Consider the following 16,279-nt stretch of genomic DNA (forward strand, 5'->3'; position numbering starts at 1 on the left):
TATGCATACTTCTTCTACCGCCATTGAAATGGCACCAGAAATCGCCAGGCCTTGCCTTTCCTTAAGGTCTCCTTTGACGGCCGTCAAGTAGCCAAGTACCAATTTTACCCTACCCGCCATTGGTTCTCGTTTGAGGTCGCCCACGGTGAGGTTTTCCCTGGTTTCGTCTTCGGCAACTGAAGATAAGACCTTTCCATCCTCGTCCTTGTAATTTTCTATAACATAAATTAAAGCATTGATGACGACAAAATTTCCCAGGGTCGGATTTAGGTGAACCAAGCTTAAGCCATGATTCAACAATTCTCCCCAAGATGATTCACAAATTGTTGTTAATTAAAATTAGACAAACTGTAAGTTCTTGTAGTGTTTCACCATATATTTAACAAGGGAATATTGGACCTAAAATATCGGGAAACCGTGGGAAAAAACATTAGGTAGGGTCCCTACTCTTCATTTCTCGTTTTGTAAACTTGTGCTTTAATACCGTGTTTTAAAATCCTTACCGCACACGTACAAATAATAGGATATTACATAACGAGTACGAAATGCTACTCATTTCCTCCGATTTTGACGGTTGCGCAAAAGCCGGTCCCGTAAGTCACACAAGTCACACTACAAAATTCGATGCAGTTGTCACCAAAATGCCCACTAGGCAGTTGGTGTTTGTTTTGCCTCGTTGCAGTGGATACCAATACGAAGCCGTGGGAAGTTCTTGTAGTAATTCAACGTAAATTTAACAAGGGAATATTTTACCTAAAATAGCAAGATACAATGGCGAAATATATTCGGTAGGTTAGTTGTACAATTACGTTTCAGGCTAACTTACTAAACCCGTCTGGTATTTGAGCCGTTCCATAAGAAAACCATTGCTGTCATAAATGAGATTAATTTGACAACAATGGCATTCATATAGAATGGTTTAAGTACCTGTCAGACGAATCAACTTTTGCTTACACAGCTGGGCCTAAGGGAACCTACATAAAAATTCATATCAAAAATTTACGTTTTCAGGGAAAAATGCTAGAAATACTAGCAATTTTGTTCAAATGCGTGCGTGCAACGGGCAAATAATAGTACATTATACACCAAAGTTGTGAACTAAGTTATTGTAATGGTGATATTTCACTTGACAATCATTTCTGTGACAACCATAACAAAAAAAAAACGAGGATGATGACAGTGTGGGAGATTAGATCGCTAGGTAAATAATGAGTCATACACGTGTCATTATTAGCCTGTTATTCAACTGCTTTAGAAAAAAAGGCGAGAAAACTTACTTCACACCATAATTGGGTGTGTCATTTAACACACCCAATAATGGTCTATTTAAAATTACTATTTAGCTATAGCTGTAGAAAAAAATCGTTTTTTTTTCCATAGCTTATTATTTCTTTTGTAACTTGTGTTGGAATTTTATAAATACAACAGATAACAACACTTGTTATTGGGTAACATTCCGTCTTCATTAAGAACAAATTTATTCAAATCAATAATAAACTCTTTTTCTTAGGCTATTCTAAAAATTGGTTTGCAAAAATATTTTGATTCTGAAGCTTTACATAGGTATAATTTCTTCGAGAAACACATTTTAAAAATTTTAAAAAATACATAAATGATTTTTGGTTTACTTTTGGTGGTAGAATTAATTGTGTCTCAAAATTAATTCCCTGCTTGCTCAGAAATTAATTTTTAGACACCCTTTATGGAGTTCTAAGGAATTTTTTGATGCTTTCAAGAGATTGGAAAATTAGACCTTAAAAGTAGTATTTTTAGGAAATTATCGCACTTAGAAACGTTCAAAGAATATTCAAAAGTTTTAAATATTTCCAAGACACATCAAAGAGAATTCAAAAATTGATCTTGATGTTTTAAATTTTTAGACAATTCGGAAATTTGTTGCAGATCTATGGAGATTTTTTTAGGATTTTCGAAGATCTCTGCCTGTTTTGGCGGGGCTTACAGTGATTTCTTGACATTTAAAGACATTTTTAAAATGGAGATATTTTCATTTTTTAAAAGTACAAAAATCATTAAGTAAAAAAACTTAAAAGGAAATTCGATCATTTTCCAGATATTTTAGGCTTTAACAAAAATTGTTCAAAGCGCGAGTCTCTTAGAAAATAATCTATTTTTAAGACTTCCTACATTATTTTTGAAGAAATATGTGGTGGAGAAGTGAGTGTTAAAGACCGGGGACAAGCGAAATTGTTGGTTAATGATTTCTCCAATCTTACCATTGGAAGAATCGTTGTAATAGGAGCTCTGGGTGGCTACTGATGGATCCCACTCGGGAAGGACGGAGTCAGCGTCGGAGAAACACAGGAGCAGCGTGACCAGCAGAGAAGCCAGGCCTAGTTGCATGGCCAGGCTCCCCTTTCACTATAGTGCCAGGGACACCTAGAATCAATAGTAGGAAATTAGGTTTATCGTACCGGTGGAATTACAAGCCAGGTACTCTTCGAAAGTGCGAGAGTCACTCACGCGCGCCTCTGACTTTATCCCAACCTTGACCCTATGCTTATAGGCGGGTTACAATCATCTACCATCGAGACTATTCGTCATCCAACACCATGTTTCGCTAAACATCTACCTTTTTTAAAACCCACAAATCACAATCGACAATTAATAGCTTAAGGTTATTATGTTCCAGTCTATTTTTAGACCTAACGCGACACGTTGTCTATTGTAGAATGGTAATTAAGCGGATGGAGCATTGTTTTATACAAATAAATAAATGGTAATGTGTGTGTGTTTAGCCTATATACATTTTCGGGCAACAATAGCTTAGAGTACACGAGATTCTTTAATTTTGTGCCGCCATGTTTACGCGGTGTACGATTGCTTTTGGGTGTTGACGAGATTTTTCAATTAAAGTGAAGTCAAGAATCGACTGGAGCATTAGACATAATTTCGAAACAGCCATCAGGAGACCGCTCCATGCAGAGATCTTTTGTGCCTATGTAAAGTCTCCATACGTTTTCGGGTAACACTATCTTACAGTACACCGGATTCTTTAATTTTGTGCTTACGCGGTGTACAATTATTCCTCTTGACTTTTCACGAGAATTTCCAATTAAAGTAAAGTAAAGAATCGATTGGAATATGAGATTTTATTTCGAAACGGCCATGAGGACGAGATCGCTCGAGCTGAAGAGCTTCTGCGCTTATTTAATCAGCTAAGAAAAACAGAAGAAACTTGTAAAATTGCAGGCGCAGTGATGGAATAAAGAAAATATTAATAATCGATATTCCCTATCAAAGTTGTGTAACTGGCCAGTTTTTCGATTTTCCTCAAAAGCCTGTTGGGCAAATGGCAAAACTTGTTTCCTTCCATTCAAGCATCAATTTTCTGCGACAATTTCGTTCCCCCGGGGAAGTCTCTTTTTTGCACTTGTTGCAGTTAATTGCACTATAAAGTCGTCAAATCTCTTCATTTTAAAAATGTTGGAGGTTGAAACCATTTTGGGTCCGAACGAGTTTAGCCACGTGAAAACCATTGGCCATACCCACTTTGTTTTGAACCACTATCATCAGTGACCATGTTATTGTTGTTCTGTCGAATTAAGAATAATGATATAAATAGGTATCTAATGTGTATTGCGTGATCTTAGAAGTCTGACTGATAAACTGAAATACGTCTGGACAATTTTGACCTAATCACCTTGAGCAGATATTGCATGATGTCTCAGAAACGCATGTAAAAGTTAAACACCCATGCCATATAAGACGTTCTCTTATGCAAGCCTTTAGTACTGCTTTATTTGTGCGAAAAATAAGGGTTGTTCACATAAACTTACGTCCCAAAGTGTCCCTCTTCTAAGTTATCCTCGCCATTGCGATCTCATAAACTACAGATGAAAAGTCAGTTAAACTGACGCAGACTTACGCATTTTAGTGCTAGATCAGATGATGTTATACATTTTCAGAAAATTCCAACTACTTCCGGAAATATTCGAAAAATCTTCAACAGTCATACGGGGTGTCCCGCCGAAAACCGGCATTAGACGTTTTGGGAAAATTATGAATGTTGCAAAGTTGCGAAAATTTTGTGAGTTGGTAAGAGCTTTGGGGCGACCTCATCTAAAATATTTTCATTGACGTCACACTTCCGGTTGTGCCGGAAGTGGATTTGGATTATCTAACAATCGAAAATATCAGGTTTGCACCTAGTTAGCCCAACGTTTGTCCTATTTAGCGCCTAATTCAGAATTCACGTTGTGCATTTGCCAAAGCTCCAAAATTACTATACGTCACTTGATTTACAATCTCTCCGATATTAGTCCTGCATTACCGGCTGTATTTATTTATCCATTATTATCAGATAAATTTAGCGCACATAAAATACTTATTATAAGCCTATAGCGATGGATTTTTATTGGAAAAGTGCAACTCACTACCTCTCGACCGAACGACAGTAATAAAAATTTTCACAAGTACGAACGAATTGTTTTTAACCGTGTAATGACTATATAAAGTAATCGTCTTTGACCTTACAAATTTACTTAAGGCAATGCTATAAATAGCCACCAGTTAAATATACCTAATAATAAACGTGTTAAGTCGTTCAATTTTCTTTAAGTTAATTTTTGAATACTGCAATTAGCGGCACATTAATTTTGCCGGTTTTACCCATCAGGTAAACCCAATGGATGGCTAAATTTAGTTGCACACGTAGGTACACAAACACGTACGTACAAAAGTAGTATACAGTGTATTCTATGACTAGAGAAAAATGGTATAAGGGATGATTATGTAGCTCATTTCCAATAAAAAAATATTATATAATGAACGGTCCGGTTTTCAACTGCTTTGGAGATATTCAGATTTTATGGTTTTCTTGACTGTTAACAATATTGTTGCATATCTACTGAAGAAAATAAAGTCTCCATGCATTATCTCTAATGGATCAAGTTAAAACAGTAACAGTAGTAAAGTAAGCATGTTTTTATTTACAATAATGTTTACTAACGAAGAATATGCGAACACGGGTTTTCTAACGATAATGCACTTGAAGTTGTTAGGCCGTGTCAACGTCGATTTCCAGACCGACAGATTCTTCCCCATCGTAAGACATTTGTCGAGTTTATCAAACTTTGAGAGTAACTGGCTAATTTCTTCGTTTCCTTTTGGCCCCTGCGATGCCCAGACCTCGCATCTCTGGATTTTTACGTTTGAGATCATCTAATATTTCAAGTGTATTCGCAATCCATCAACTTCAGAGAAGAATTGATAAGGAGAATATAAGAATTATGACAATCCATACACGAAACAATAAATTGTGTGCAAACTACGAATATTTAACGTCATTTTCGAATATCTCTAACACAGTTGAAAATGAAACCATTACTTATATGACATTTTCTATTGGAAATGAACTAAATAAGCATCCCTTGAAATATTTTCCTCTCATCTTAGAACATCCTATGTTGAATGATTGCGCAGGAGATGGTAATTTTTAGTTCTTGGTATAAAATTAATATGAGATTTTGTTCATTTAAGTATAAGCGATAAATGATTTCAGTGGCCTCGTTTTTGATAGGCAAAGAAAGTCCAGATCCTGCAATAAAGACTTACTCAGATAATAAATATGGACGTCATTAGTTTATACATTTCCGGATTTGCGTCGATTAATCCGCATTACTTACGTAGGTGAATACTTCTCGTTCACAGATACTGTCTCAAAATAAATAGGCTCATAAATATGTTAAAACCGAATAAGCTTCTTCTTGGTAAGTAAAGATAGCAACAAGAGTTCTATGAACATTCAGAAACTCTGCAAACGATGTGGCACATCAACAAAGCATTTTCAAGAAATATACTTTCGATAAAACAGATGTTTCACGATTAACTTTGATAATGTCAATTAAGAATTCAAGCAAAAACAAAATTGTAATATCTTAACAATATATCGACAGTTGTTTCAGCGCCAGTGGCAAAATAAAAATTCAGCGTGAGACAATAAGTTCCAGACCCTTTTAAATTATTCATTAAATACGCAATGATTCTATTAGGTTCGATGAGGTTACTCCGATTTACAGTATACATACGAGTAGACTGACAAAAATGTGCTAATTATTTGCCAGGGGAATCATAGCCTTAGATAGGAATGTTTCTTGCAAATTTCAATATACAGGGTATTTCTTAAATACGGTTCACAATGTCAAGACGCAGTTTCTTATAGTATTTTTTAAAAAAAAGTTACTATAAAAAAACCGGAAACGATTCCGAGATATTGAATATTAAAAATTAAACAATATATGTATATTATTTGAAATAATTTTGGAACAGTCAATGCTACGTTCTTAAATTTGCAGTTATTGTACGTTGATAAAGAGCTGTATTTTAGTATAAAGTCGATGTTTATCTGTCGCCAGTGGCGTAAACCAGTCGATGCATCTGAGTCATTTCAATGTTAGTAAAGTTGTTCATTTTCGAATTTTGTTATCTAATCCATAGTTTTGGTTTAAAACTTATAACTAGCAACAGCCAATAATCTCGGTGCCGAGCAAGTAACTAAGACAACAAAAAATGCGTACTATACTTATCCTTTATTTTTCTTGCAGCTGAATTAAATAAATAAGTTTGTTTTCTAAGAATAGGTTAGTGTTAGGCAAAATAATCAAGAGACCTTTGTTGTTGTTAAATGTTAGGAGAGTCCGAAAATAATAAAAACGTTAAAAAATCCACTGGTGTTATACAATTTATGACTAAAACATCGGCCGACTCACGTCTAACTACGCCACTGGTGGCAGATAAAAATTGACTTTATACTGAAAATGCAGCTCTTTACCAATGTATAATAACTGTTCCTATACATGAACTGTTCCAAATTTGTTTCAAATAGTAACATATATTTTTTAATTTTCAACACCCTATATCTTGGAATATAAGCGTTTCCAGCCACATGTTTATCGGAACTTTTTTCTTTAAATACCATAAGAAATTGTGCCCTGAAGATACGGACCATACTTAGGAAATACCCTGTATTTCTTGTTCAGAAAAAAAACAAACGTAACTAACGTTAATATCTTGGCATGGCATGGAGCAATTGGTAGCAATAAATTAGCATATGTTTCATTAAAATGGGCAATATCTTTTATTAGATTAACGGAATTATTGATGTTGATGAAAATTTCGTTGAATGCGTAAATTTGGGCAGAATTTCATGCCCAATCATTGGCATTTTGAGATTTAAAATTAGTGAAATAGCTTGAAAAAGCGAAAATCGGCAATAATTTCAACGTTATACCCACAGTGTGACTCAAAATTGACCGTGATTGTAAAGAATTTAGAAAATATAGAAAAAATCTATCAATATTGATTAATTGATGGTATTCACGATACTATAGCTTCCTAAAACGACTGTTAACCATAACAGATAAATATAGTTCCAAAGTGAATTCCAAATGAGCATTAAAATACACAACTTTTTCCCAATTTAACCAATCTTGCAAATGTCACCCTTTGGAAATCTCAATTACAATCTTGGCAAGAGTGACCCACCCTGTAGAAAAAACGAAAAAAAATTTTTTTTTTCAAAAACCACCAAACATTTTCTTCTCACATTTTCGTTTGATTTTTATCTTATTTGTTTTTATCAAGTTTACTGTAGAGATGCAAGGAAGAAGAAAGGAAATTTGGATTACCTTAAATCTCTCATCAACTACATTCAGAAGCGTCCAAAAATGCCACTTTTGGATAACTAGGTCCCGTTTTACCACAAACAAAACTACTACTATCAGACGATTTATTGAAATTCCATACCTTTTAGTTGAATGCAGACGCATTTATAACCGAACGTCACGTGATCCAGTGCATGCAGCATGCATGACTGGAACGGATTCCCAATCACGTCTGGGTATTAAGTTATTAAGATATTAATCATCTCTGGATATTAAGTTCTTTTCATCCCGACAACTACCCGTAGCAATTTTGAATAAAGTATGAGTAATCGGTACACTTTTTATTACTTTTGCACCAAAAAAAAAAACTTTCTTTTATGCTAGGTAAATATTGTAAAGCATGTAGTATTAGATGATAAGCAATTAATGGATGCTTCTGTTAAGTGAAAAAGGGTATATTGCTGCGAAAAACGGTAAACCCCCTACGCGACGACCTTATGCGAACTTGCTGGATTCTAGAGACCAGCCAGCCGGAGTCCGACGTGGGTGTATCGCGTGTTTCAGTGATTCATGTGTGGAAAACAAACCGCTCGAGAAGTTTAGGATTATTCGGGAATCGAAGCATGTTTGGTAATCAGGCAGTTGTGGAAACAAGTCAATTCCACTATATCCATAGAACTCTCTTGTTTAGTCAATATATGTCCTTTAATCTCAAGCAAACGGATTCAAATGTTCGCTTTTATTAGGACCTGCTATGGAATTAAGAGACGATATTACGAGCGCTTCATAATTTTCCGGAAATTTAATCGAAACCATATCACCATCAGACAGAAAATTATGAAGTCACCCGAAGTGTAATACGTAGCCTATTTGAACGGTAACTTAAAAGACAAGATAACCGTAAATACGTATGCAAATGAAATAAATTGGCCCGCTTGTTGAACACTTCCTCGAGACCACTTGATAGATAAATGCCGGTACAACGTGTGAAACAATAATAAAATTTAATAAACACTGTTTTAATCCACTTTAAATTAAGTTGAATCGGCTAAATTGGATTGGGTGCGCGCTATTGACCGGCTTTGATTGCTTTAGTTTCATTGACAATTTCATTACAATGATGATTTACTAAGGACTTTAAGAAGCATGTGCGTTCCTTATGCATTGTAGTTTTCAAACTTTACTTAAAAATAGATATAACAAACAAGGCTTCGAACTATTTAGAACATTTGTACTTGTATTACGTCTTTTCACTACAGCGTCTAATACTTAACTTATTGCGCATCGTTTACTTATACAGGGTGCACTTAGCCACGCAATGGACACAGAACAGGGGAGTCTAGAACACCAAAACATGTTCATTTTTCATATGAAATATTTATAATCTTCTGTATTTATAAAATTTACAAAAAAGATAAAAGAAACTGTTACCCAAGACTTAGAGCCAAGGATGAATTTTTAAATTTCATCTTAGATCAGAATATTTACTTTCACGGGACCATGCATTTCAAATTCGCTCTGCAAGGAGACGGATCACGAGTTTTCACAACAGCCATGAATATTCGGATTAAAATCCACATGTTCCAGTAACCCATTATTACCACACAAAGTTTCAAATAAATGTGTGGGCAGGTACTGTTGGACGGTTTTGGAAAGTCCAGTTATTTTAGCAAGCCGCCTGACCGGCGCAACTTATTTGTTTCTCTTACAAAATACTCTTCCGAAGCTACTGGAAATTTTGCCGTTACAATTACGCCGCGAAACGTGGCTTATGCATGATAGAGTGCCTTCGCATTTTAGTATAGACACTTCTGGACAAATGGATGAAAATTTTCAAACGTTTCCAAATCGATGAATAAGTCGTGGAAATAACTGCCTTCAACACTGGCCATCGTAATCACCAGATTTATATATGTGACTTCTGGATGCTGAACATTTTTTGTTTAATTTTATGAAATAAGTTGAGTTGCAGTGCTTGTTGCCAATCTTTTCCATGGAATTCTTTATCAACAATTTTTGGAACACCCTTAAAAAACATAATTTTAATTTTGTTAGATTTAGTCGGGTTTGATCTCTATCACAAAATCGTAATTTTCTTCGAAACACGACAACTAACAATTTCTCGAAAAAAAAAAAATAAAATAAAAAAAGTGTGAAATTGAAGCTACTAGAAAACTAGTAAAATTGCAAATTAAATTAATTTAAAAAATTCATTCTTAAGGTACTAGTCACTTCAAATTGCTGCGAATCAAAAATGTCATTAAAAAAATACGCTTTGAAACTTAAGTTCCTCTATCCTCTATGTTAGGCATTACTGAAACGCAAAGTTTTTCTCGAGTTTCTAAGAAACTTTTGGAGGAAAATATCTCGGTAACTGTAATATGGAAAATACTCAATATCAAAAATTGACTTATTTTGCGTTGCGAATCTGAGACATTAGCGAGATATTTTCAGAACGATGTCGAATCGTTTCAAATACGTTAATCACCTGGGAATTCTCAGGTGCCTGTTCTCATATGTTTATACGCCCCTGGATGATCATTAAATGCTTTCAAATTGCGAATTCGAAATTCCACAACTGCATCTGCTTCCTTGTTTGGTAAAGGTATAACTTCTGACTACGCCCCATTTGGTATCGGATTCAGTTATAGAAACTGGATCTGCTACATCTACTGTTACTCTTTTCCAGGGGCTGCCGCTGATATACTTCAGTATTCAGTTAAGCGGGTCATTCTTCCTCCTGATCGAGTTTTCAGACTTTTCTGCGACGTATACAATTCGAATCGTTTGCAACATTCCGCTAGGTTCCTACTACGGTTGATCCAATAAAACCGATTCGAATAACTCGAAAATGACCACCATCACACCTGTCATGAAATTCTTGCTGTAAACTTCCATTCTGAGGATTAGGAACTGTTATCTAATAAATAAAGGCTTTCCCATTCGATCTTTCTTATTTACGAATGATTAACTCATTTTGCAATTCAAGAGAATCCCATTGCAGCCAATAACTTTTAACCGTTGGCACATATCTCGATATGTCATGGTAAGCTGGTCTTACTTCTTTCTCTAGCCATTCCCTCATTACACGTAGATCGGCATCTGTGTGTGACTGCTGTCCTTCCAATAATTTCTCTTTCGTCATGGTGCTATCCAGCACCACTTTAAACGGTTCTGTATCTGTCACTTTTCACAATCTTTAATTGAACCGCGGCTTGGTATTCGCACGTCTCGTCACTACATGAATTTTTAACAAACTGTCAATATTCGCGTCACTTCGTCCTTCTCATTGTTTTAAATCTCAGTTGTTTGAAGGTTTAGAAGACGAAGAATTCGCATTAGAGCGGTGAATTTGGTACAGTCTTCAATCCAGTGTTCTTAGGTTGTGCAAAGTTTTCTCTAATATGAAGAAAATTGTATATGTCTACCACTAGTTTTCCCTTAAATTTAGGGAAACCTTAAGCTGGCAATCTGGCCTTCGCTACAATATGTATGTTTAAACAGTGTAGAAAAGTAAATTTCAGTGGGTTTGAATTCTCTCGAGTACTCTTAATAGTAATCGACTTTATTTATAGATCAAATTACCGATAGCGGTGAGCCAGTAACGATGTCAGTACTTCAATGGTGAATTACTTAGTATAGTATTTTATTTTAAGTCAACAAGCAATTTCTATTATTCCCTGAAGGAGGATGCCTGGATACTTCACCTAAACTACTTGAACATACTTATGATTTGAAATTTGTCTAATTAACACTATTTTACTTACAAGAAGAGGCATCAAACTGCAGTACAGGCCAGATAGTCTAATAATAACTCATATTTTTTAATTTTACAAGTAGGTACCTGAGGTATTCGAACAATAGTGGTACCTTATGTCATTTTGTCATAATTTGTGAAAATGGAATATATTTAAGAGCATGGCACGTTTACTGATTAGTTGATGTAGCCATTGATACGTAGGTGATCACAAAAGACATGGGTGGATATGGTCAGGACCGAACTTGGCTAGTCTTGCGCCATGCGCGAAATTTTCACCGCCCCCTACCACCAAGAAAAACCGTCGACCAGAAAAGTTCGTCGTCTTGAGCCATTCCCCAACCTCGCCCCTCCAACCCATAGGGCCGGTACTGGACATGGGTTAAAATTAGAAAGATTACGATATTATTTAGTCAACAAATAGAGAATGGTTGAGAGACAAATCTTTTATGAGAAACATTAACAAAAAAATTTTTCAATTCAAGTATGAATCCTAAATAATAGAGAATATACAGCGCGAATTATATAAATTTTTACTAATGCAAATAATCCCACACCCTCAACTTTATTATACTTTCCTCACATCAATTTTCTATATGCTTATAGGTTTCTATAGGTTTTTATATGAATATCTTGTGGATACGCAAAGCTGAAATTTAAATGCTTTTTATAAATAAAATATCTCAATTAGGCCTTTTGAGAAATAACAAAAATCCAGATTTTGGAACGATTTTGGAGGGCAACGGTATAAGTTATTTTTAATTAAGCACTATGTGTATTCTGTAAGCACCTAAGGATTTGGAATTAGGTTTCCTAAAAGCATAAAATGCTTTTTATTGGTCTGAGCATGTAACGATGTTCGCGTTAATACGAGAGAGAAAGTTTATTTTTTGGTTTGCTTTTGGGCAAAAAGTTATATATGGCGTTTTGCAGTTCATTTGACAACCTACCTACAAGAAAATGGAAAGTACGACTCTGTTGTTGATTTAATCTCAGATCTGTGATATTTGTCTGCTGAAATATAATAATCTGATATCTTTAATCTTTACTAAACAGTCGCTTTTAAATAACTTTTACAATTAATTAATTAGAAAAGTAATAGAACGAAATTAAAGCCAACCCAGGGGTACGACTACAAAACTCAATACTTCTGGTACCCTCGCACGCTTGCAAATAGTACCAAATGTCCGCAGAATCCTCAACCAACTCGATGAGTAATTTATGGCATTCTCGGACTACTTAGTACCACTCGAATCAAAACGGCCTTCTTGCATTGCATCTGAACGACCCGCTCATCCGCCGTGCTGAATGAGCACATAATAGTGGTTAAAAATACCCAACCAGAGCTAAAAATAGAACCGATGGCATTTTATGGGTACCGGTTTCTGAGATCCATTTATTTTTATAAACGAAAATAAATAAAATGGTAAGATTTCCATCAAACGGTGTGTGGGTACCTACAGACTAGACAGAGAACGCCACGATGAGGCTACGCTTATGACTTAACGGTTCATACCGTATGTCTTGCGACTGTTTTAGTTCTCTAGCTTTTGGTAACATTTCCTTTGGAATTCAATGGAACAACCATTTCGTTAATTTCCATATGGCGACATGACATTAATATTCATATCCAACTCGAGGAGCCCCAAGACAGTTTCTGAAACAAGCCACTAGCTAGATACATGCATATTATTCAAACGTTTGGTAATCTTATTTCTACATAGGTTGGTTCATGGTCAGGGTGTTTCTATAAATAGAGACAAGGAGTTATCCACTCATATACATACACATTCTTATGAATATTGAATAAATATTTGCTAGTATTTAGCAACCAGCGCGCGTTTAAATCGCTCCAAGATATTTAAAACGAGCCATCTGCTTTGGAATTAAATAGATGAAACTATAGTCGGACTCTCACAAGTTAAACGATAAAGGTGCATACTTAATCTTTAACTGCTTTTTGTTTACAAGGTGTTGTCTGCCATAAATAAATGGTAATAATCATTTCGATAATAACTATTGTTATTGCCATTAAAATAATTTGGAGGGGAAGTAGTTTGCAGTTTGTATGATGCATATTATGGATCTTATAACAAGCGCATATGCTTATAGGGTGGATAGTATTCTCAGAAACATGTACTTGACCTAATGTTAAGTGTTATTTCCACTTGGCACTTGTAGGGAGTAAATGATCAATTTCAATCCTGGGAATGTAAATCATTTAGGACATTTTATAAGGTAAACCCATCAAGGCAAATTTGTGTACGATTCGTGACAAGTCATTATTGAGGTTCATTGAGGATATATTTTTCTTGGTACCAGAAAATAACATTTTAACATGCTGTTTTTTTAATATTTTTTTAACATTCCATATTCTGCCATCATTTTACGTATAATACGCCCCTGGAACGTACGTAGCTAATAGCATTTTTCTTCAATTGGCAAAAACGCGATCTTTTCCTGACAGAAAAACTAGGCTGTTAAGTGTATTTTTTGACTGTCAAACAGGTTTTAAAGGCAGTAGAAGCAGAAGTATTCAAACAGTGTAAATACACAAAAATCACATGAAAACAGATTTTAACCCATAACAATCGGAGAAGAAACCATGTGTAACAATCGGAGTACCCAATCGGGCTCCAACCGGAAAAAACCAATGTATGTTACTCCACAAAAACGCAAATTTGCTGCATTAGCTTACTTTCATACCATCGTCTCCGACTCGGCTATAAAGGCCACTGCGGCAGTACATTTGCTACTTTTTTGCCTGGCGAAACAAATATCTATTTATAATCCCTCGTGTTAACAAGTAGCTAGGGAGGCAGCTAAGGCTTTACTGTCTTGGCTTTTTTTACGCTAATTTCAAGATGCTGATTCTGAAATTGCGACCAAACCAATGAAAAATCGTCAACAGATCTGCATTTAGAATCAATTAAAGTTCATATCATGCGAATTGGTGATTTCCAAATTACATATTTCACATTCGATGTCAGTGTGCAAGTATATCACTTCTCTACGGATATAGTATAAAATCAAACTTCTCCGATTGTAGTTGTTCTACTCGACAACTTCACCACGTTCGAAAGTAATTGCTTGACGGCTTTCGTTGATCTTACACGCAGCTAGATTTCGTAAATACAGTAATTACTCCAAATGATTAATTAAACATTGTTACCTACTGGTAATTCGGTTTCACGTGCAAAGTATATTTAGACATGTAGTGAATAAAGTTTAGGTAAACTATTATTATCAACAATAGCACTATATGAACAAACAAAGGTGTATTTACCTCAGAAGTAAAATTTTATCTTAAAATACATAAGCCTTTGGGGAGCCGTCAAGAGTCCAAACAAACGGAGAAGTTTATCCCTTTTTTTAGATTACAATGCCATTAATTCATCCGTATATTTTGTTTCAAACAGAAAGATTTTAATGCTTCTAAAATGTCTCCCTAAAAAATACATACATATTTGCCTGTAAAAAATCCTGTTCACAAAATTTACCATCAAATTAAAGAGCTTTTCCTGAGAGAAAGATTTAAATGAGGTACCTAATGTAATGTAATGACACTTTACTGCCTAGGCAATAAAGTGCCACTTTTACTGCTTAGGCAGCAAAGTCTATTTTGTCTCATTAAACGTAAATTTTGTTATCAATTAGGAAAAATAATATTTCCCCTCAAGGCCTGTCGACAGAGAAAGTAATTATTTTTGCTTTTGCGGAATGATAATAAAAACAGTACCCAAGTCTCAATAAAATTTAATAATTATAATGTGTTTTTTTGCGATTTGTCATTGATCCGTTGATGACGTTATAATCTATTGTCAGATATTTGTTTAACTTGTGAGGTAAAAGTAAATATATCTGGGCTCTAAATTCATAGCAAGCAATGTTATCTCAGTAATCACTAACTGAAATTTATCAAATTATTTCTGAATCGCCCAGTGTAACTATGAAATCAACTTGAACTTACAAAAATGTTGCACCTTTTTGGCAATCATTTGAAGTCCTTTTCATGCAATAATCGTTCTAAGTGGACGTACTGAATTTAGCACCATCTTGAAATACTCTATTAAGTGCTTCTCATCTCGCCAATATTTTGAATTATTCTGTGATAATCTACACCAGAAATTATCAAGCAAGAGTTAAATAATATCCCTTCCATTGCCTGTTGACATGATTTTACAACCTCGACTAACTCAAACATCTTCTTGATTATCTCATGATTCTTTAGTGTACCAATTAGAGAGTCACAGTACTCACAAGCGAACCAATCCAATTGTGTCAAGTTCTTTTGTTTCTCATTTCACTGCTATAACGCCTCTATAATCAACATAACACGATTGGCGATCATATTTCAAGGAGATAATAAGCAAATAACCAGAGTGTTAAATAATCTTGTGGCCTGCTAAGTACACCGCAGTGGGTTTGCACACAGCAAGACATGAATCTTATAATAAAGCGATTTAACTTAGCATTGATACGCATATGGTATCTTATCAGCCTCCTAAAAATATACACCAATTCCAGTTCTAATTTTAAAGCAAGATAATAATTCATTTACTGTGTTACACCATTTATAAAAATATTATGTGGCAAGGGGTTCGCCATATATATAATGTACCTACTGATAGTGATAATTCATTTCACATTAAAATTTACTGTGGCTTATGCTGAATAATCTTCCGAGTGATTCGCGGTTATGTGCCGTGTGTCGATTTTGATAATGATTTTGTTTACTTATAATGTTTAACCATTTATTTATCAAGTTTAAATAGTTGTTTGTTTTCGTAAGGCGGAAAAGTTGCAAATTTGCGTTTTCGCCGAGTGGAACACATAATTAAAATCACTTTTTATTTATTTTTTTATACAGGGTGTAATATATCATTATGGCGATATTTCA

General features: G+C 34.9%; 1 protein-coding gene across 1 annotated transcript in view; it reads right to left on the reverse strand.

Annotated features, from left to right (window-relative positions):
* Positions 1-16,279, reverse strand: part of LOC136410030 (receptor-type guanylate cyclase Gyc76C-like) — a 36,587-nt gene that overhangs the window by 15,458 nt on the left and 4,850 nt on the right. The window contains exons 2-3 of the mRNA XM_066391932.1: positions 2,235-2,397; positions 10-215 (exon numbers count right to left, since the gene is read on the reverse strand). Coding sequence (XP_066248029.1) covers positions 10-215; positions 2,235-2,361 — 333 coding nt within the window. The 5' untranslated portion in view covers positions 2,362-2,397. The remainder of the gene's footprint in view (positions 1-9; positions 216-2,234; positions 2,398-16,279) is intronic.

The sequence above is a fragment of the Euwallacea similis genome, chromosome 7 (genome assembly GCF_039881205.1).
Source record: "Euwallacea similis isolate ESF13 chromosome 7, ESF131.1, whole genome shotgun sequence".
Taxonomy (NCBI): Eukaryota; Metazoa; Arthropoda; class Insecta; order Coleoptera; family Curculionidae; genus Euwallacea; species Euwallacea similis.